The following is an 18297-nucleotide window of genomic DNA, read 5'->3' on the forward strand; positions in this document are numbered from 1 at the left end:
CTGACTGTGTAATCTGATGGGCTGTGGGAGTTAGCAGTCTGGGCTCACCAGTCAGCTGGTAAACGGGAATGTGGGAGCAAGACTTTTTTGACTAGTTGCCATTGTTTCTACTCCAGCCAGGAGTCGGACAGTCACTCCTCTCAGCAGTGCAGAGGTCCAAACAGCGATGTTTTTTTTCTTTTGCACTTAGGCAAGCGAGGTGAGATTCACCTAACTTTATTTTAAACTGATTGTGTTAATCAGGAAGCATTAAAACGACCTTGCTCATCCCCTCGCGAGCAAATAACCACAGGAATTTGAGGAATGCTGTGAGAACGATGTTGCAGCTAATGGAATTCATCAGAAGCCACAGTGTAAACAATTTTATGGAACCCAACTTTGAATGGTCGTGGAAAAGCCATCTTCGTGTCCCGGGTTATTTTGGTTACATCCTTAATGAGTGGCAGGTGACCGACAGTTAAATGATCCACATGTTGAAAACAGTGTGTTATTCCAGCACAGCACAGCAGAACAGAACAAGCACAACCGAAACAACTTTTATCTGAAGATGCTTTTCTTAATCTTTCATTTCGAAAGTATATAAAGTCACAGCAGTAGATTCGCCCATGTAAAAATCCGAGTAATTATTCACCGCAAGCCAGTTTTTGTCTACCCTGCGTGTTGCACAGTGCCACTTTTTATTACAACTGTTTTAAAATATATGCGTAAAGAGATAGTTCACAAGAAAGCAGTGTCACCAATCCCACCCGAGAAGTCAGCAGCCCTTTCTCATGTTCTTGACACAAAACCTCTCCTCTTACCTTTGTGCTTCTCCATTCGCTCGCCCCTTCAGCTCTCATAAAACGAATCAATCCCAACGAAACTTTGCGGCCAAGTTCCTCAATGATGGCACTACTTCTGCAACTAATGCGGAATGTAGCCCGACCCTCCCGTTTTCAACAATACACTGACTGAGCCGGACACGCTGAGTTGTGACGGAACAACAGCGCTCTCCTCTTGTTCCTCATCTCTCTTTTTTGCCACACCTCCTCCACCTCCAAGTTTGCAGCATCCAGACAGAGACTACGTCGCTGCTTCAAGACCATCATCCAGGTGTCACTCAAACACCCACGCCCGTAGACTTTCAGTGACAAACTGGGGAAATGAGCTGTCTTTAAGGGCATTTAAATGCGTGCGCTATAGTGGAAACTAAAGGGAAGTCTGCGTATCCAGAAGCTCATTTTATCTGTTTCTCTGCTGTGCTTCAGTTGCCTATCTTGGGTCGAATAAAAGGCTAATGCTAAAGAGAGGAACCCTGTCTCATGTCAATTGATTATGTTTTTGCCGTAACATAACCAATCCTCAGGCAAACACCAGAAATCCTCCGAATCCAGAAAGGGAGAAACTGCTGTTTACCAAATCTTGGATTGGCATCCTTGACTGCTAATAAGCACTCACATGAAAGTGAGTTCCTGTCGCCTTCCAGCTCTCTCGTTCTCTCCTGCAGCAGAAAAGTGAAGTTCTCTGCCTAAACAATCGAGAATCCCCGTGGGAGAACCGTGACCGGGTGGAAGTATGGGAGGAATGTGAAGCGGAGTAGCAGATCATGCTCCAGAAGATGATTAAAACGCACGACACGCACTCTGGTATTTGAAGACGTGAACATATAGTGTTTATTCAATGCAGACACAGAATATGAATATGTAGGTGAATATAGAAGAGAAAAAAAGCAAGATTTATTTAAAAAATAAACAAAAAGGGGGGTTAAAAAGAAAAACATTCTAAAATATTCAGTGACAGCAAAAGAAAAACATGAAATAACCAATAGTTCTTTTAAAAAAAGATCTAAAGGAAACATGACAGGAATAAAACACAGCCTTTGGATAGAACAATGTTTTATGGCTCCTACAGATCTTGCCAGCTTCAGGAGCCCACCAGCAGTCACCTTGAGAAAAAAACTAACACTTTCAGTGTTCTAACTAAAATTCCTCAACCAGAGGATTTGCTTTTTGTTTAACTTCTCCCTTTGCTATTCCAAAAATTTTAGAACCTGTCAAGATGCTATCCAGGAAGTATATAAGTAGAAAGCAGGATATCTGGATGGTCTTCAGCATGTCTTGACTTCCTGTTGAGCCACTTCAAGAAGGATCTGCAGCTGCTTGCTGCAATAATCTGGGAATATCGGAGAAACAGTATTATGCACAGGTCAAGAAGTCCTCTCTTTCTTAAGATGTTTAACTTTCTGTCTTCCTAAAGAATGGTCTGACCCAGCTCAGAGTCTGATGACTTAATAATAGCCCAAGGTTCGTGTTTCACATACAGTGCTGTGAAGATGTATTTGTATCACTTCCTGATGTCTTCTATTTATTTTTTTGGTCACACTTACATGTTTCCCATGTTTCTTCAAAAATGTAAAATCTTAGACAAAGATAACACCAATCAATCCAAAATGCAGTATTTAAATGATCATTTTGTTTATTAAGGCAAAAATGTTATCCAAACCTTCCTGGTGTGAAAAAGTAGTTGCCCTTTAAACCTAAAAACTGGTTGTACCACCCTTAGAAGCAAGAACTGCAATCAAGACTTTGCGATAACTGACAATGAGTGTTTTACATCGCTGTGGAGGAATTTTGGCTCATTCGTCTTTGTTGAATAACATTTTTCCCTTAATAAATCAAATCTTTAATAAAAAGTGCATTACGTGGAAAACTGGAAAACTTTGTGGTTCCTGTGTTATCCACATTGTGGTCACTGTATTTTCAAAATAAAATAAATAAATAATTAAACTATCGTTCTATTATTATTGCTTACACCTCTTATATTGGACTTAAGGGTATTTGTAAGATAGTGATAGGAGTATAGAAGTTTCAGCACTACTACAAATAAAAGTGTCCGTGTTCTGCAAGGAGTTGATTTCAGTCGTTAACTTCCTCATTCACAGGGATGTTTTGTAACAAAATGAGTATGCATATTGCATGATTTCACTTCCAGCTGATGGAAAACCACCTAGATTTTACATGCAAACAGGTGCTAGACTTCCCCATAAAAATAATCTGGATAATACATTTTAAGGCAAAACTGCAGTGACGCAGTGTTTTCACAACAACCATGTGTTCCTGTGAGAGACTCAGACATGATGCTTTGAATGTGTAACAGTATGCAGGACAGATGGACTAGGACTTCAAATGCTTTGCAAGTATGAGACTTACTGAAGATACGCCTCCATGTGGGGGGCAAGCAAAAGTGGTAGACGGTCATGTAGTAAACTGGAACCCCAGACAATGTAAGGACACAACTGTATCCTGTGTTCCAAGGGTCCGAGTAAAGAGAGAGACCCACAATGAAGAAAGACACCGCTGTGAAGGTGACTGCGACGACCAACGGCACCTTAATGTTAATAACCACAATGTAGCAAATACATAAACAAACAAACCAATAAATTGTTCAGTTTAACATGTAGTAAGACAAAAAGGCTTTGCAATTCAGTACAATATGCTAACCTTAAAAGGTCTAGGGTGGAGGGGGAAACGATATCGATGGATGAGCATCCCCAAGGTTGCCATGGCAATGAAGAACCAACGAGAAAAGGAGGTAAGGCTGATGAGCTGGGAAATATCTCCACTGATTAACATGATCACCATCAGTGGGTACTGGAGACACACAGAAAACAGAGTAACTCTTATGTCACTGTTACACACACAGTGATTAAATACACAGAATCAAGAATCATCTCATATCTTTTTAAGGTGAATTAAATATACAATTTAAATATATTTAATAAAATATTCACAATAAAATATTAGGACTTATTCTTGGTTGAAATTAAACATTCTACTTTGAGAGTTTTTGACCAACGCCTTGTCTTCTGTACTTTATTTTCAAAGCGTTTTACTATTTATTTATGCAGATGACTGGTTTATAATGTGTGGACAGCCCTTTACCATTAACAGCAAAGCAGGTAAAGGTGTGTGTCTGCGGATATGGATTGTGGAAAAGATCTGTGGCCAGTAGCCCTCTCTGGCTCCAACGAAAAGCATCCTGCAAGACAGAGCTCTCACATGAGTTCAAAGCCACAGAAAAGATGGCAGTAATCATGTTTTACGAGGTCAGAATACCTTGGTGACACAAAGATGCCACCATTAAGTGTTCCGAGGCAAGATAAGGCCACAAGTACTGGAATTACAGAATCCAATCCCTGAAGAGCACAGGTGGCGAATGTCTGCGGGACAGAGAGCTTATCACACAAACTCTGTACACACATCGCTCTGATTTTCTTTTTTAATACAGTACAGAATGTGATGTACCACAGCCACAGCATCAGACAGCAGCAGCTCAGTGGGAGCCAACATAGTGTAGTAGGCCACATTAACAAGCACATATAAGACTGTCACGGTCACCATAGACGAGATTATTGCCAGTGGGATGTTTCTGTTAAGACAGGATACAGACAGAGTGATATAAGAGCTGCAGCCAACTTGGTCTGAGAAAAAAAAATGAAGATGCAATCTACCTGCTTGGATTTTTGACCTCTTCTGTGACAAAGTTCAAATAAAACCTAAAGAAAAACAAGGAACCACACAGGCATTAAAGTTTGTAACAGTATGATTTAATGGACTGTACAAATCTAAGCAAAATAGTTTTGTATAAATTATGGTAAACCCCCCCCAAACATGTTAAAATCGTTTGTATTTGTAGCAGCTCTCCTGATATAATATGTTTGCTTACCATCCACTGTAGGCATATAGGCCATTATAGATGGCAAGTGGCAGCCTGTCCAATGTTAATGATTCAAACTCAAAACCATTCTGGAAGTTTTCAGTCTTTCCTGCAAAAAGGATGATACAGAAAGAGATAGTGACAACCAACTGAATGCATTGTAATTATTATTATTATTATTATTATTATTATTGTTGTTGTTGTTGTTGTTGTTGTTGTTGTTGTTGTTGTTGTTATTATTATTATTATTATTAGTAGTAGTAGTAGTAGTAGTAGTAGTGGTAGTAGTAGTAGTAGTGGTAGTAGTAGTAGTAGTACAAAATCAATTCTGCAAAATTTGGGTTGCTGTGTAAAAATGTACAAAAAACAATGTAAGAATTTACAAATCTTATATTTTAACCCATATTTTGTGCACAACTGAACATGGAAAATATATTGAATGATCAAACTGAGAAAATCCCAGTCTCTGAAAAGCAATGTCTTATTTTCAATTGAACAAAAATTTGGGCCAAGGCCATGTTTTACCACTGTGCAAGAATGTTACATTATTCTGATTTTTTTTTTTTTTTTTTTTGCAGAGTAGTGAACCTCTGCACATTTCTACTTCTGAGAAACTCTGGCTCTCTAAAATGCTCTTCTTATATCCAGCCATATTACTTATTTGTTGCTAGTTAACCTAATTAGTTCCTGAAGCTGGTTCTTTTTAGCATTTCTTACTTTTTTCAGCTTTTTGTTGCCCAGCATTTTTGAAAAATTTCACCACAGTCTAATTTGATTCGCAAATTATTGCATTCTGTTGTTATTTATATTTTATACAACTTCCCTACTTTTTTGTAGAAGTTGCCTTTTTGTGTTGTATATTAACTTTCCAAATATGACAATGTATTTTTTATTTTCTTTTTTTGGGTGGATCTTTGCAGTTAGGAAGTCTGTGTCTTCAGAAATAACAATTGCGTGTTCCCACCTTTGACCAAAGCAGTGACGCCAGGGATGATGATGAGGACTAAAGCAAACATCTTAATGAAAGTCAAAGAGACCTGGAGGTGAGATGCCATGTGCACACTCCAGCAGTTGACTGCCACAAGAAATGCTACAGAGACACAAAGATAAACAACTGGCAAAATAAACTATTGTGGTTTGTATAATACAAACATGTAAAAAAAATACAGGACTGTGCAAAGTTGTTGAGTCATTCTTCATCTCTTTATATTTTGCTAGGAAAATGGGGAATAGATGAATGAATAAAATGTCTGCACGCATGGAAATATGTGTTCTGTTTGGAAGTGTATAGGAAAAACAAGTTTGTACAAAATTGCAGAAACCTGTTTTTACAATTTAAATGAGCTTTAAAGATTAGGTACTCCGACCTTTATTCTTGAACTCCCTAGTTCCCCAGGCTTCTTGAAGGACATTCAAAGATCTTCTTTACATGTTGGCTGCCTCCTTTTCTTTCCTCTGTCAAGCTGATTTTTGTCAAGTTCAGATCTGAGCTCTGAATTTTCCATTGTGTGTTTTTCTATTCACATATACTTTTACTGCTTTGGCAGTGTATTTGGGATCATTTCAAGCTGAAAAATGAAAATATTCCCAGTCAGATACTTTCCAGCTGATATTGAAAGGTTTATAAAAGTCAGACGTTTCTTTTGTGTGTTCAGAATTCCAACAATTTTGACAAGATCCCCAAAATCACAGCATGAAATCAAGCCCCAAACCATGACAGAGCCTCCACTGTGTTTTACAGCTGGTTCAGACACTCACTGTTGTACCTCAGTGATTTGAACAAAACAATATTCCATGAAACCAGACTTTCAGTTAGTTGTATTGTAGCATACCTCAGTGCCTTTGTAACAGACACTCTTCCACTTAGACCATTTCTAATACGGCTTCTGTGAATTTTAGATGGATTACCTGAAGGCCTAGATGCATACCTCAGTCTTTGCTGGATTTTTCCTATAACTTAAGGACATGTTCATTGGATTTTGTTCATCTGCTACAGATTCTTTTAACCACTTTTTTCCATTTCCTCAACATTTTAAAGGAAACACTGCACACTTGAGAGGTTTTTGGTTAATAACACTTTAGGAATCACTTTGTGAGAGCAAAAATACAATTTCTTGCCCTGTTATCTTTTCTGTTCTTCATAGAGTCAGCTAAAGAAATTAGAGAAAAATTATTACAAGACAGTCTATTTGGAAGCAAAACATAAAGAAATCAAGGTAGACTCAAGACTTTCGCACAATACTGAGAACTGAAAACCACTCACTCACTCCAAGGATGCTCACAAGTTTGATTAGCATTGTCGGAGCAGCACATGGTGCAAAGAATGGCTCCACCACATAACGACCGAAGGTCAAGGACACGAGGGAAGTCGCAGCTGGTCTGGATATTAAAAATATTTTCAGTGATTAAGCGCTGATTCTATTTTATAACTCTAGCCTGATAAATAATAATCTTACCTGATAAATAAGAACTCAACCCAGAGTCGGAGGAAAGCAGGAAGGGGTCCTAATGTCTCCAATAGATACGTGAAGTGACCCCCTGATTTTGTAAAAGTGGTGCCTAGTTCAGCATAGCACAGTGCCCCTGGAAGAACAGAAAATAAGCACATGAAAATTTTTTGATTGTGATTTGACAATCAAAGGCCTTTCTGACAAAACCTTTAAAGAATTTGATCATCATCTTGGGCTCAAATCAGATTTTGTGGTTATTAGACAAATGTATACATTGAAGATACCTATTACATTTAATATTTACATATGTTATTAAATATTTAAATTTAAATAAATATAGACTCTTACTTAATATGACCAGCTTAAGAGATTTATTTTTACATCTGTAATTATTGATGAACTTTGATCAACTTTGATAACCAAGCTTGCAACACGATGCTTCAAAATGTGTAGTTCACGAAACAATGAATTGACATCTTTAATTTACAGTTTATGGAATTTTAAGCTTGAGACATAAATACAGCTTTTAAAAGACAGAATACACTTTATTCAGATCTTACCAAACAAGGAGAGGACCCCACACAGTCCCCACACTAGAAGTGACAGCCCCACGCTGCCACTGTTCATTAGGACTCCCTTCGGTGCAATGAAGATCCCACTGCCCACCACTGTTCCCATGATGAAAGATACAGCAGGCAGCAGCCCGATCTCCCTCCGAAGGTGCACCAGCTCCTCATCCGTCTTCTTCTTGTTATTGTCCTCTTTATTCACCTGTGTGTGTCCCATTTGTCCGTGGCTGCAGGTCACAAAGTAAATGAGCTTGAAGCTATAACAGAAAGAAACTAGCCTCGACCTACACGTTTTTCTTTGTTCACTCGCTCTTACTCCATTGTCCAGCCTGACTAGGGAACAAAGCCAGTACTCTTCCAAACTTCAGCCATTAAATATAACAGCTTTAAGCCTTGACGCTTTTGTGTGGCGCTTGTCAGAGTCCTTTTAGACTCAAAGAGAAAAGAGTTGGGATGTTGCAGAAACAGCTACACAGACTGCACATAGCTACTTTCAACAAGGTTCACACAAGCTGTCATTTTCCTCTAGTTTCACACAGTTTATGTGTTCTCATTTGTCTATACCTACTACAGAATGTTCATTTATCACTGCTTCCCTTCCTGTAAAAGTCACAACACGTCACTGATATTTACAAATTTATGAAAAGAATTCAGCTACAGATTGTCTCATGTTTCTTTGTCAAGTTAAATAAACCTTTTTGAAGATTGTTTGACCAGTATGGGAGTAAAATGTTTACAATGTGAAGCTGTATTAGTGTAAACCTAAGCAATGTGGTTTATATCATCTCTGCAGACTGCATTTTTAAATATTAACATTATAAACTATCCACTTGAAAGGCTGCTAAAGGACTCTAATGCATTGTGAAACTATCTGTCTGAGCATATTAAGGGCTACATTAAGAATTTATTACCTTTGTGATTAAAGTGTAGTCAACATAATGTATTGTAAATGTTAAAGCCTACATGTCCCAAACATGATAAATGACACAGTGTATTTATAAAAGAACAAGCTATTGTGATTGAAGGACAAAACAAGATACAAAATAACAGAGAGATTAGTTGTAGATTTTACTGACATGAATCAGCACAGATGACAGTCTTGCAATTTTAAAACCAGGAGCAACCACTACAAACATATGATCATCAATTTTTTAAGTCTAGACGGAAAACAAGCAATTTATCTGATGGTGTTTTAACACTGGTAATGTCAAGGCAGGGTATGATTAAGCTTCTAGGGGCCTATATCTTAATATCTATATGTCCATAATTCCTTTTCTAAATGAAAAAGTTTGAGTGCACAGAAAAATAATTAATTAATTAATTAAGAAAAATAGCTAAAGTGTTTTAACAGCTTAACTAGGACAGATGAGAGGCTTCCATGCCACTATGTGTTAGTAGATAGAAATGGTAATAACTAGACTTTCTACAGGCGTGTGAAAAAGAAAGTCCACATTCACTGTTCCCATAGGAATGAAGAGGGTAAAGAACAAGCAGGTGCTACAAATCCCCTTGTTTAACTGACCACCAGTAAGTGTGACCGCCTCGTGGAAAGTAGAAGTTTTGGCAGTTTGCAGGTCTAAAGCACTCAGGTGTGTGTTAACAAGATGCTGCAAGCATCCCAAGAGTGGACGTCCAAGTAAATTCAACTCAAGATCAGGCTGTGCATGTGCAACCTCTTTGTGCTATAAAGAACATGGCAGCATGGTTAGAAAAGTTGTTTCCCCGAACAAACAACAAGACTTCTTTCCTTTGGACAGACAGAATTCAAGTGGAGATGTTTAGTCATAATGTATAGCGCCAATTTGAGTGAAAACCAAATACAGCATATCAGCACAGACATCTCATAAAAACTTTCAAAGCGGTGGAGTGGTAATGGACTCGCTTTGAAGCCAGAGTAAAGACTTGTAGTCAAGACCGCCTAAACCAAGACCAAGACAATACCAAGACCAGAGGGTATCGAGACCAAGACAAGACCAAGACCAAGACGGACCGAGTCAAGACCAAGACAAAGTCGAGACGAGACCAAGACCGAGACTGAGACACAAAAAGTCTTTAAACTGCAGCCAGATGCTGCTTCGTTTACGGGTGTCAGGCATATTTATGTGTTTTTGCGATGCACTCGCACAGCCCTCCTCACTGCTGTCTACAGTCTCACTCAACTTACTGAGAGGACAGACCCACGCTCCACTTGACTGTCACGTCTCTCACCCTCTCTGTTTTTTACATAATGATATTATCCTATATCCTCGCATGTGATTGGCCACAATATGGAGGGATTGGAGCATAGCTGAGCTACTGTGTGAGAGCTGAGCAGCGAAAGGAAATTAAGTGAGGAGCCGGCTCTCGCTCAATGGGAGTCGACTCTTCTGATTCACTACAAAGCACTCTCTAAGCACGGCTCTTAGAGCTGATGCTTTTGCGCATGACACATTATCGAACGTTACGTTGTGTGTCATGGATACTGTTGACTCCAAATCTCCCGACCACTATGTCGATCTGAGACAGCAAGACCGAGACAGCGAGACCAAGACAAGACTGAGGGATCCGAGACCAAGACAAGACCAAGACCACATAAAAGTGGTCTCGAGACCGTTCTCGAGACATCCAATTTTACCAGAGGACTTGGGCACCTTGCAGTCATTGAGTTGACCATGAATTCCTCTAGAATACCAAAGTATTCTAGAGTTAAAGTGAGCCCATCTGTCCAACAGCTACATCTTGATTGAAATCGGGTTAGTGGAACAGCAATCTCAAGGACATGAGCAAGTCTACAACAGAAGAGCTGAAAAAGAATAGTGCTGCAACACTCCAAAGACAGCTGCGGATTAATGAACACCTCCAAATCTCAAAGAACTGAAGCCCAGTGATGTAAGGAAGAGTGGGCCGAAATTCCTCCATAATGTAAGAGACCGATAAAGTCAGAGAAAAAAATGATTACTTCAAATTATTGCTGCTAAATATGGTTGAACTGAATCATCGGGTGTAGGCTACTCAGTTTTTCACAGGATTTCACACAGGCCAGTAAAAACTTTCTTTTTCACAGGACTGTATGTGCTGTTCACACTGTTTATGGATCACATAAAAAACAAAACATTAAGACGAATGAACATGATAATGAATAAAGAGTATGTATTTGCATCTTTGCCCACTTTTTTGATTCTTACAGACATTTTTCATTGTCTTCATCATCAAACAAAGACGTCTGTGTCCACAAGGTCATGTGACCTATACATATATTTTCTTTGATCAAATTATTGTTTGCGAGGTAGGATCAACACCCTTTCTTTTTCTTTCCATTAATAAATCCAATTTTTAATTAAGGAAACGCTTTTAATCTCTTTTAGAGAAACATCGTTCTGTTTTTTCTTTTTTCAGATCCTAGGCTTGAAACTATGACTAGCAGATGATGTCAGCCTTTTCTGTGCTTCATCCAGTGGTTAAAGTGGGATTTGGGGAATAAGTGAATGCTAGTAAAAAGTTTGAATTTGGAAAGAACATCAGTAGCTTAAATTAAAATTACAATTACTCATGATTACTACTTCTAGGAACCGGTCTTGTAAGTCAGCCATAGTTAAAGGTATCTGGATGCCTACTTTGATCCATTATATTATTTAAATTTCATTTTAATGGTTAAACTGACATATCTAATAGCATTCATTGTTGTTCACATATAAGCTTTAAATTTCTGGTCCTTACCTTTGAAGAGACTCTCCCATCTTCCTCTCCTGACCTCTTTCTCTTTTGTCTTCCTCCATCTCTATGTGTGAACTTATCTCACACTCACTTTTCTTTTTCTTCCAGGAAACTGCGACTACAGCAACTGCAGATAACGGTAGCTCGCAGACGCAGTGTGTTGCAAATGTTACAGAACAGTTTGTTTCTTTGGTGATATTCGTTGAGCTATTTGAAATGTTGCATTTGAAATTAGACGCCACTTCAAGAAACATCTTGTCCCTGCATCTTCTTTGCATCGACACCACTCTGAGGATGTGTGCGGGTGACAACATGTGGTGACTTAGCTGCTTCCATGGCATCCACTGGAAGGGCCAGGGCGGACTACATGAAAAACAAGATTGACTTTACATTATTTTGTATTAAACGTCTTATAAGATTGAACAAAAAGTGCCGGAACGCCGTTCTGAATCGTTTGACCCATGCCTTTATCATACTGCATTCAGTGAGTGTTTAAAGTGTGAATGTGAGTCAGGCATGGTGGCTCAGCATGAACTGAAAACAGGGGTGGTCCGGCATTTTTCTCCTCCACTCTTTCTGTGTGTGTCCAAGAACTGTCTAGTTAATCCAACTGGGGAATTCCTATTGTGCAGTAGACCTTTGTAAGGCCCTGACTGCGCGGGAGGTTCAAGGTCCTAAACATTCAGATTCGGATGATTTGGGGTCATCATGCTTGCCTTTTGTGTGTGCGTGTGTGTGTGTGTGTGTGTGTGTGTGTGTGTGAGAGAGAGAGGTATTTGCATGTATTTGTGTAACAGCAGTGGCGAGATTTTAAACACCTGAGGTTTATGTGACTTTTGAGTCAAGGGCGCTGCTGTGGACTAGGCTACTCTCCTTGGTTCTGCTGCTGATTGAAGCACAAAGAGCATTCCTCGGCTGTGAATCAGAGAACAGAGGTCACCAACATTGCTCCAAATTAGCACCGAAACTCTCATTGAATCTTGGGCCATGTTTGCACACATATATAAAGACACATAAAGCATCACTTCAATCCCCTTGAAAAAAGACCTCCCATTTATATGAGCATTTTCATCTAACCCAGTCTAAACCATGTGCCGTCTACTCACTGTTAGGTCTGGGAATTTCCAGCAAAAGTCAAACCCAATGACTCTGCTCTACCTCCCTGTTTTTTGGGAAAAGTTAGAAGAAGAATGCAGAGGGCACTGGCTTCAGAAATACTACACCTTGTAGAGATGGTGCCTATTTCCCTGCACCACAGAGGTGCGTGCACCTGATTAAACGCCAGCAGGCTCTCCCCGTGGCTTAAGTGGAGGAGATCTAAGTCAAAACTGAATAATATTGTTTTTGGTTCATGTATGATCATGATTTAACCTCTTTGAAAAATAAACAGTGGTTCTTCAGATTTCAAAGAGTCTGGGTGGCTCGCGTGAAGGTTGAGGATATTCTAAGGCAATACTTTTTGAGGCAACTAAAATGATGTCTCCCAGACTTTTGATAGCCTGGAAAAAGTTTTGATAGAATTTTTTTTTAAAGGATTATATTCTGAATAAAATCCCTAACAGTTTGGATTGTAAGTATCCAAAATACACATATTAGATTAACCCTGACTCTGACACAAACTGGGATGAAGCTGATAGTTTATAAAACAGGATTTCAGCTACTCACTTCCAAGTACTTGAATGATGACTGAGTTATGACAACATATAGTCAACAATGTGTCTGAAAATATGAAAAAGCTGTAAACTGCAGTATAAATGAATGTAAGGTCAGTTTCTGGAGGAATTTCATGCTACACTTGTTCGTAATGTAGCATAACTGTGCACAGTTTTCTGTCTTAAAGGAAAATCAGCAGATCACCCTGTATAGATAAACCTAATTGCAAAATCTGTTTTAGTGTTGCTGTTGATTATGCATTAATTAAAAGAGGCTTCGTCACATTGCAATATTCGTTTAACGTGTGGCTGTGCAACAGTGGCACCTACAGGTGAAGCTGTGGAAGTGCAGAAATAAATCTGTTAAACAATTGCTGTTAAGGATTTGAAATCAATCAGTTATCATGTGATTGAATTGCAGTTTTCCAGCTTTAATTAAAGAGATTTTTTAGCATTAACTGTTCACACAACCCCCGCTCCATTTTCAGAGGACTTAATAATAGGACTGTTTTAATACTTGGATCAATATCCTTTGCAGTCAGTGACTGCCCGACATCACCAAATGCTGTGGTTTCGCCCTTGAGATCTTCTGCTGGGAATTTACTGCAGCTGCTTTGACTTGCTGCTTTCAGACTTTCTGTTTTTTGTCTCCAGCAACTGAAAAAAGGTCCATCGGCTATACTGTCTTAGTTTTTTGTCCATTCACACTGGTTTGCTGTATTCGGTTCAATCTGAGCAGAGTATAGCAGTTTACATGTCAGAATTTATCCTGCAGCTTCTATCAGCAGTCACTCAATCAATAAACATTAGTGGCCATGAGTCACGTGACCATACTATCACATTGCCACCATCATGTTGTTTCTTTTCTCCAAGCTTTTCTTCCTATCATCCTAGTACAAGCAAATCTTAGGTTTGATCTATCCAAACAGTTTTTTTTCTTTCTGGGGGCTGTGCAGACTCAGACTCTGTTTTCTGGCAAAGTCTAATTTGACTTTCTTGTTCTGAGTGTAACCAGCAGTTTGCACCTTCTTGTAAAGCCATTTGTCTTTCCATTCATGAAGTTACCTCTTCATTGTAGACTATGTCATTGATACACCTGTCTTTTTAAGCATCCTTGGTTTGGTTAGACGTTGTGAAGTAATTTCTTTAACCCATGTTAACAATTCATGCACTTTAGTGGTCTTCTGTAGTCTTTGAGACTTTCTGCTATTGCTGAGCTCCCTAGGGAGTTCTTTCTGTTTAAGGATCTACTAGATTGTTGCACTGACATTTCTTTGGGCCTCAAATTTAAAATTACAGTGAAAAGCTGTAAAATGCAAATTCAACACTCTGAATGAACTTCACATATTCTGTCTGTTTCTGTCTGCATGGTTGTCATGAAATAACAAGGGAAGGGGTCTCCCCCGGCTGTGAAACTGCTTGTCGGGCAGTTGTCTGATTAATTTTGAGGCTCTGAGAATGAGAGGCTGTATAAAATTGGCTGCAAACAGTCAATGTAAACTTTTTGTAAAACTCAAACATTGATTTAGTTAAATTGCACTGTGGTGGTGTACCAAGGCAAAACTACAAAAATGTGGCTTTTTTCCCCAACAAATTATCTACCTAACAAAGAACATATATTAAATTGAAGGGTTGTAACTCAAAAACGGTGTAATTGTGATTTAAAACATTAACTTATTGATTACAATGCCAGTACAGTTAAGGTGTAGATGTCCATCCTATTTTATACGCATTTCAAATCTACTATAGCAGATACCAGGATCCATCTGTCAATGAATCACCATATGCATGGTATAGAAAAATAAAAGTAAACCTATCATATCACTCTCTTCACAGCTGCATCCAGAAACTGCATACTTTGCTGTGTGTCAGCTTCTTCAGCTTGGCAGCTGTCACCACAATAGAGAGCCTCATTCCCAAACAAAGACAAGTGCCTCTCCACAGAGGCAGGCTGGATCTAACGTAGGGCAGAGTCACAATAGAGCATCTTCAAACATTTGAAGGATAAGTGACTTTAAAAAAAAGCTGCGGTCACACAGTGACCTCGTCACTGATTTATTTTACCAACCATGAGTGTCGGAGAGTAATAAACTCTTTACAGACGAATTGATCCGGCAGTATACGTACTTAAAATGCAGAGGTTATACGTGCATAGCAGAGCTGTGAAAAATTATTAAAACCAAATTGTTCAAAATCATATGCAAACCACAAGTTTTGCTGAATTGTTTTTCCACCATCACCTCCAGGATAATAATGCCCAGTAAATTATAGCAAAATGTATGAATACAATTTAATAAAGTAATGTGGCATCGTTATCAAAACTTTAGCGCTTTTATTCATTTTATAAACATTTAGGGGATGCAAATCAATTAATAAAAAAAAAAAAAATCCACTGATCCTGCTAAAGATTATGCTACAAATTTAACTACTATAAAAATAGGTTTATACACGTATGTGCTCAGTTAATACCAGAAATCCTTGTCCACACAGCCTAGGCAGCTGTAGGTTTATGATTCCTGAAGAACTGCTTTGAGATTAGTCTCTCTGTCTCAGCTATAGTAAAGCATCCAGCTTGAAAAAAAAACAAACTTGTGTTTAGCTTTTCCCTTAACCCACCAGCACCTACTGCAGCAAGTGCAAAAGCACCCGGGAGTGCCAAACCTTAAAATTCAACTCACCAGTGGTACAATTACTGTACACATATAGCTTGGGGCACTCTGTTCAATCAGCCTCCATCATTAAGGGAGACAAAGAGGCCTTATTACACCTGATGCATGACCTTTTGTACACCAACTATTCCCAGTATTTCTGAATCCCCTAGGGATGTAAGAAATTCCGTCCATTACACATGGACTGCAACATGTGACTGTTAAATGTGACTGCAACATACCATCCACTGTTACTTTTATCTTTACATGTATTTTTGCATATATTACCTCTAGTAATAAACAAACAAACAAACAAAAACAAAACACGTTTGGAAAAAAATTCAATTATTTGCGGTACATCTACTAAATAACTAAATATAGCCTAAACATGTAAGTTTTGCTTCAGTTTTGTGTATTTAAACAAGCTGAAATCTCATAAATAATGGGGGGGGGGGAGGTATTATTAGTAGTATTTACATTTATTACACGTGGAGAGAGATGTAACAACTTTTTGAACAGTGATTATAATCACGTGACAGCTGTTCCGTAAGTTACTGGCTTCTGCCTGTGAGATGCTTTAAGAATAAATAATATGTCAGCGGGACTCAACAGTGTGCTTGACCTTATAAAGCTTAATAGAATTTAATTGCCGCATAGCCTAGTTATAAAGATTCCCGACACTCTACCTTTAAATGAACTCCATTCTCGTGCGCATGCGCAGGCTGTGTTTGGTTTTTCTTTAACCTGAGGAACTGTCTAGTGTCTCTGCGCTAGCAAATCCATCGCAGCTGTAGTTCTTGTCATGTTTTCAGAGCAACGGCGTGGTTTCCCCCCCACTGGAGTACAAGGACACAACACCAGACAGTGTCGCCAAGGAAATATACGTTTAAGGATGCTGCAGTCGTTTTGGGAATAGACTAACAGGACCAACAACAGTTCAAAGTGTTTACCCAGCGCTCTCTCCGGTCGGCAAGAATAGCACTGCTGTTTCCACATCGCAGTCACCACATCCATGTTCACTGCGGCAGCCTGCTCTCCGGGTCCTGGGCTTCACACGCTACAACCTCTTTGTTCGTCTGTGGAAAATATCCGGGAAAGTGTTACGACCTGTGGAAGGACTGCCGTATGTTAAAGTGTGCATCCCCTTTTCAGTCCGTGGGATTGTTTACGCATTAAAATGGCTGCTCAAATGGCATTTGGGAGAGAATGGTATTGAATCAATGCAGTAACGTTAGATTACCGAGCAGAGGCTAGACAGCCAATAAGCTACATATGCTAACAAATTTAACTTGTCACAGTATTAATCGACTAGGCTACTTGAATCGCTTTAATCGATGGTCGGCTTTTTAGCTAGGTTCTTCCAACAAGAAGTAGGGTGAAGGGAATTCCTCCCACTCCAAATCTATGCATGCGGTTAACCAAGCAGCTTTTGTAAACACTTAGCTAACATTGCGACTTCTTAGCCAATTTTCTCCCAAATCTTTGTAAGCAGGCTTAGCTAAAGCCCTTCGTTTAAGTATGCACATCACTCAGCGAATATGCAGGACTTTTTCGTTATAATTAAAACATCCTAAATATCCGAGGCTTTCTCCCAAAGTAGACCTCAAGGCCCCGGTTTTCGGTGGAGAAGGGGGGAAAATGGATCCTGGGAGAAACTGTAAACCTAAACTCTTTGTTTTTGGACCCAAGCTGACCATCCACAGCGATTTGCGAGGTATCAGCAGATACTTGTTGGTCTACGTTTTGTTTTACTTTGTACTGGTCACTCATGCATCCCCGGCGAAAGCGTGCGAAAAGAACTGCCTCTCTGGAAAATGTATCAACGGCTCCTGCGTCTGCGACCGGGGATGGGTGGGAGACCAGTGCCAGCACTGCCAGGGGAGGTTCAAGTAAGTGCCCTTAAAATTAAATTTCTGTGTCTGATTGCTTGTAAAGTGATCTGTTTATACAAAAAGTAGGTTAGGAACCACTTTGACCCAGTCTACTTGCTGTTTATCCTTTATTAAACAGCAGTGTCGGGGAGGATCGTTTAACTGGACAAACACACCTGTGTTCACTCAACTTTTTTTTCCTTTTTTTTTTTTGGGGGGGGGGTATTGATGAGAAAGTGATTGCACGCCACAGGCAAACTCACTTCATTTTTATTAACTTTAAAGAGGTCCAGCCTTAGTAATAGAAAACCCATGCATTCATTATTTATCATTGCATCCTTCAAGTGTAAAGTTCATAGATGTTTATTTATACAAATGCTGTCAAATGTTTGATCTTAAATGTTTTCATGCCTTTTATTATTTATCATGTTCTCTCCCACACAAGGGGGGCAATGTGTAAAGAGCCATGTTGCCTTTGCAATGTTGAGTTCAGTCGACACATGAGAGCATGGGGTAGAAAAGCATGACTGTACCATGTCATTATTGACTTCGCGCCTCGCTTGCTGATATGGATTCCAGATACAATCTTTAAACAAATGAGTACAACTGGGTTTTATTTTTCTGAAGGTGGAGCCCGCAGTGGATGCGAGGAAACATCTGTCATCACCTAGCTTTAACTAAAATCCAACTGAGGATGTGACTGATATATTTATCTGCTG

General features: G+C 39.2%; 3 protein-coding genes across 5 annotated transcripts in view; 1 reads left to right on the top strand and 2 right to left on the bottom strand.

Moving 5' to 3' along the window:
- Positions 1 to 1108, bottom strand: part of afap1l2 (actin filament associated protein 1-like 2) — a 41223-nt gene extending 40115 nt beyond the window's left edge. The window contains exon 1 of one of the 3 annotated variants that reach the window (XM_084937686.1): positions 801 to 1108. In XM_084937686.1, coding sequence (XP_084793812.1) covers positions 801 to 816 — 16 coding nt within the window. In that variant the 5' untranslated portion in view covers positions 817 to 1108. The remainder of the gene's footprint in view (positions 1 to 800) is intronic. The other 2 variants (XM_084937687.1, XM_084937689.1) reach the window with 2 other exon arrangements.
- Positions 1109 to 1642: 534 nt separating this feature from the next.
- On the bottom strand, positions 1643 to 16431 carry LOC146381599 (cystine/glutamate transporter-like). The gene is made up of 13 exons (XM_084937691.1): positions 11411 to 16431; positions 7706 to 7941; positions 7152 to 7278; positions 6959 to 7074; positions 5660 to 5785; positions 4705 to 4804; positions 4490 to 4534; positions 4284 to 4407; positions 4095 to 4198; positions 3921 to 4017; positions 3480 to 3629; positions 3189 to 3366; positions 1643 to 2151 (listed from the first exon to the last, which is right to left on the bottom strand). The coding sequence occupies exons 1-13, from the start codon at positions 11746 to 11748 to the stop codon at positions 2087 to 2089; spliced, it is 1806 nt and encodes a 601-aa protein (XP_084793817.1). The 5' UTR covers positions 11749 to 16431; the 3' UTR covers positions 1643 to 2086.
- Positions 16432 to 16455: 24 nt separating this feature from the next.
- Positions 16456 to 18297, top strand: part of atrnl1b (attractin-like 1b) — a 72339-nt gene continuing 70497 nt past the window's right edge. The window contains exon 1 of the mRNA XM_084937680.1: positions 16456 to 17596. Within this exon, the coding sequence (XP_084793806.1) occupies positions 17346 to 17596 (251 nt within the window). The 5' untranslated portion in view covers positions 16456 to 17345. The remainder of the gene's footprint in view (positions 17597 to 18297) is intronic.

This window comes from Perissodus microlepis, chromosome 8, assembly GCF_051167445.1.
Source record: "Perissodus microlepis isolate ML-2025 ecotype Zambia chromosome 8, ASM5116744v1, whole genome shotgun sequence".
NCBI lineage: Eukaryota > Metazoa > Chordata > Actinopteri > Cichliformes > Cichlidae > Perissodus > Perissodus microlepis.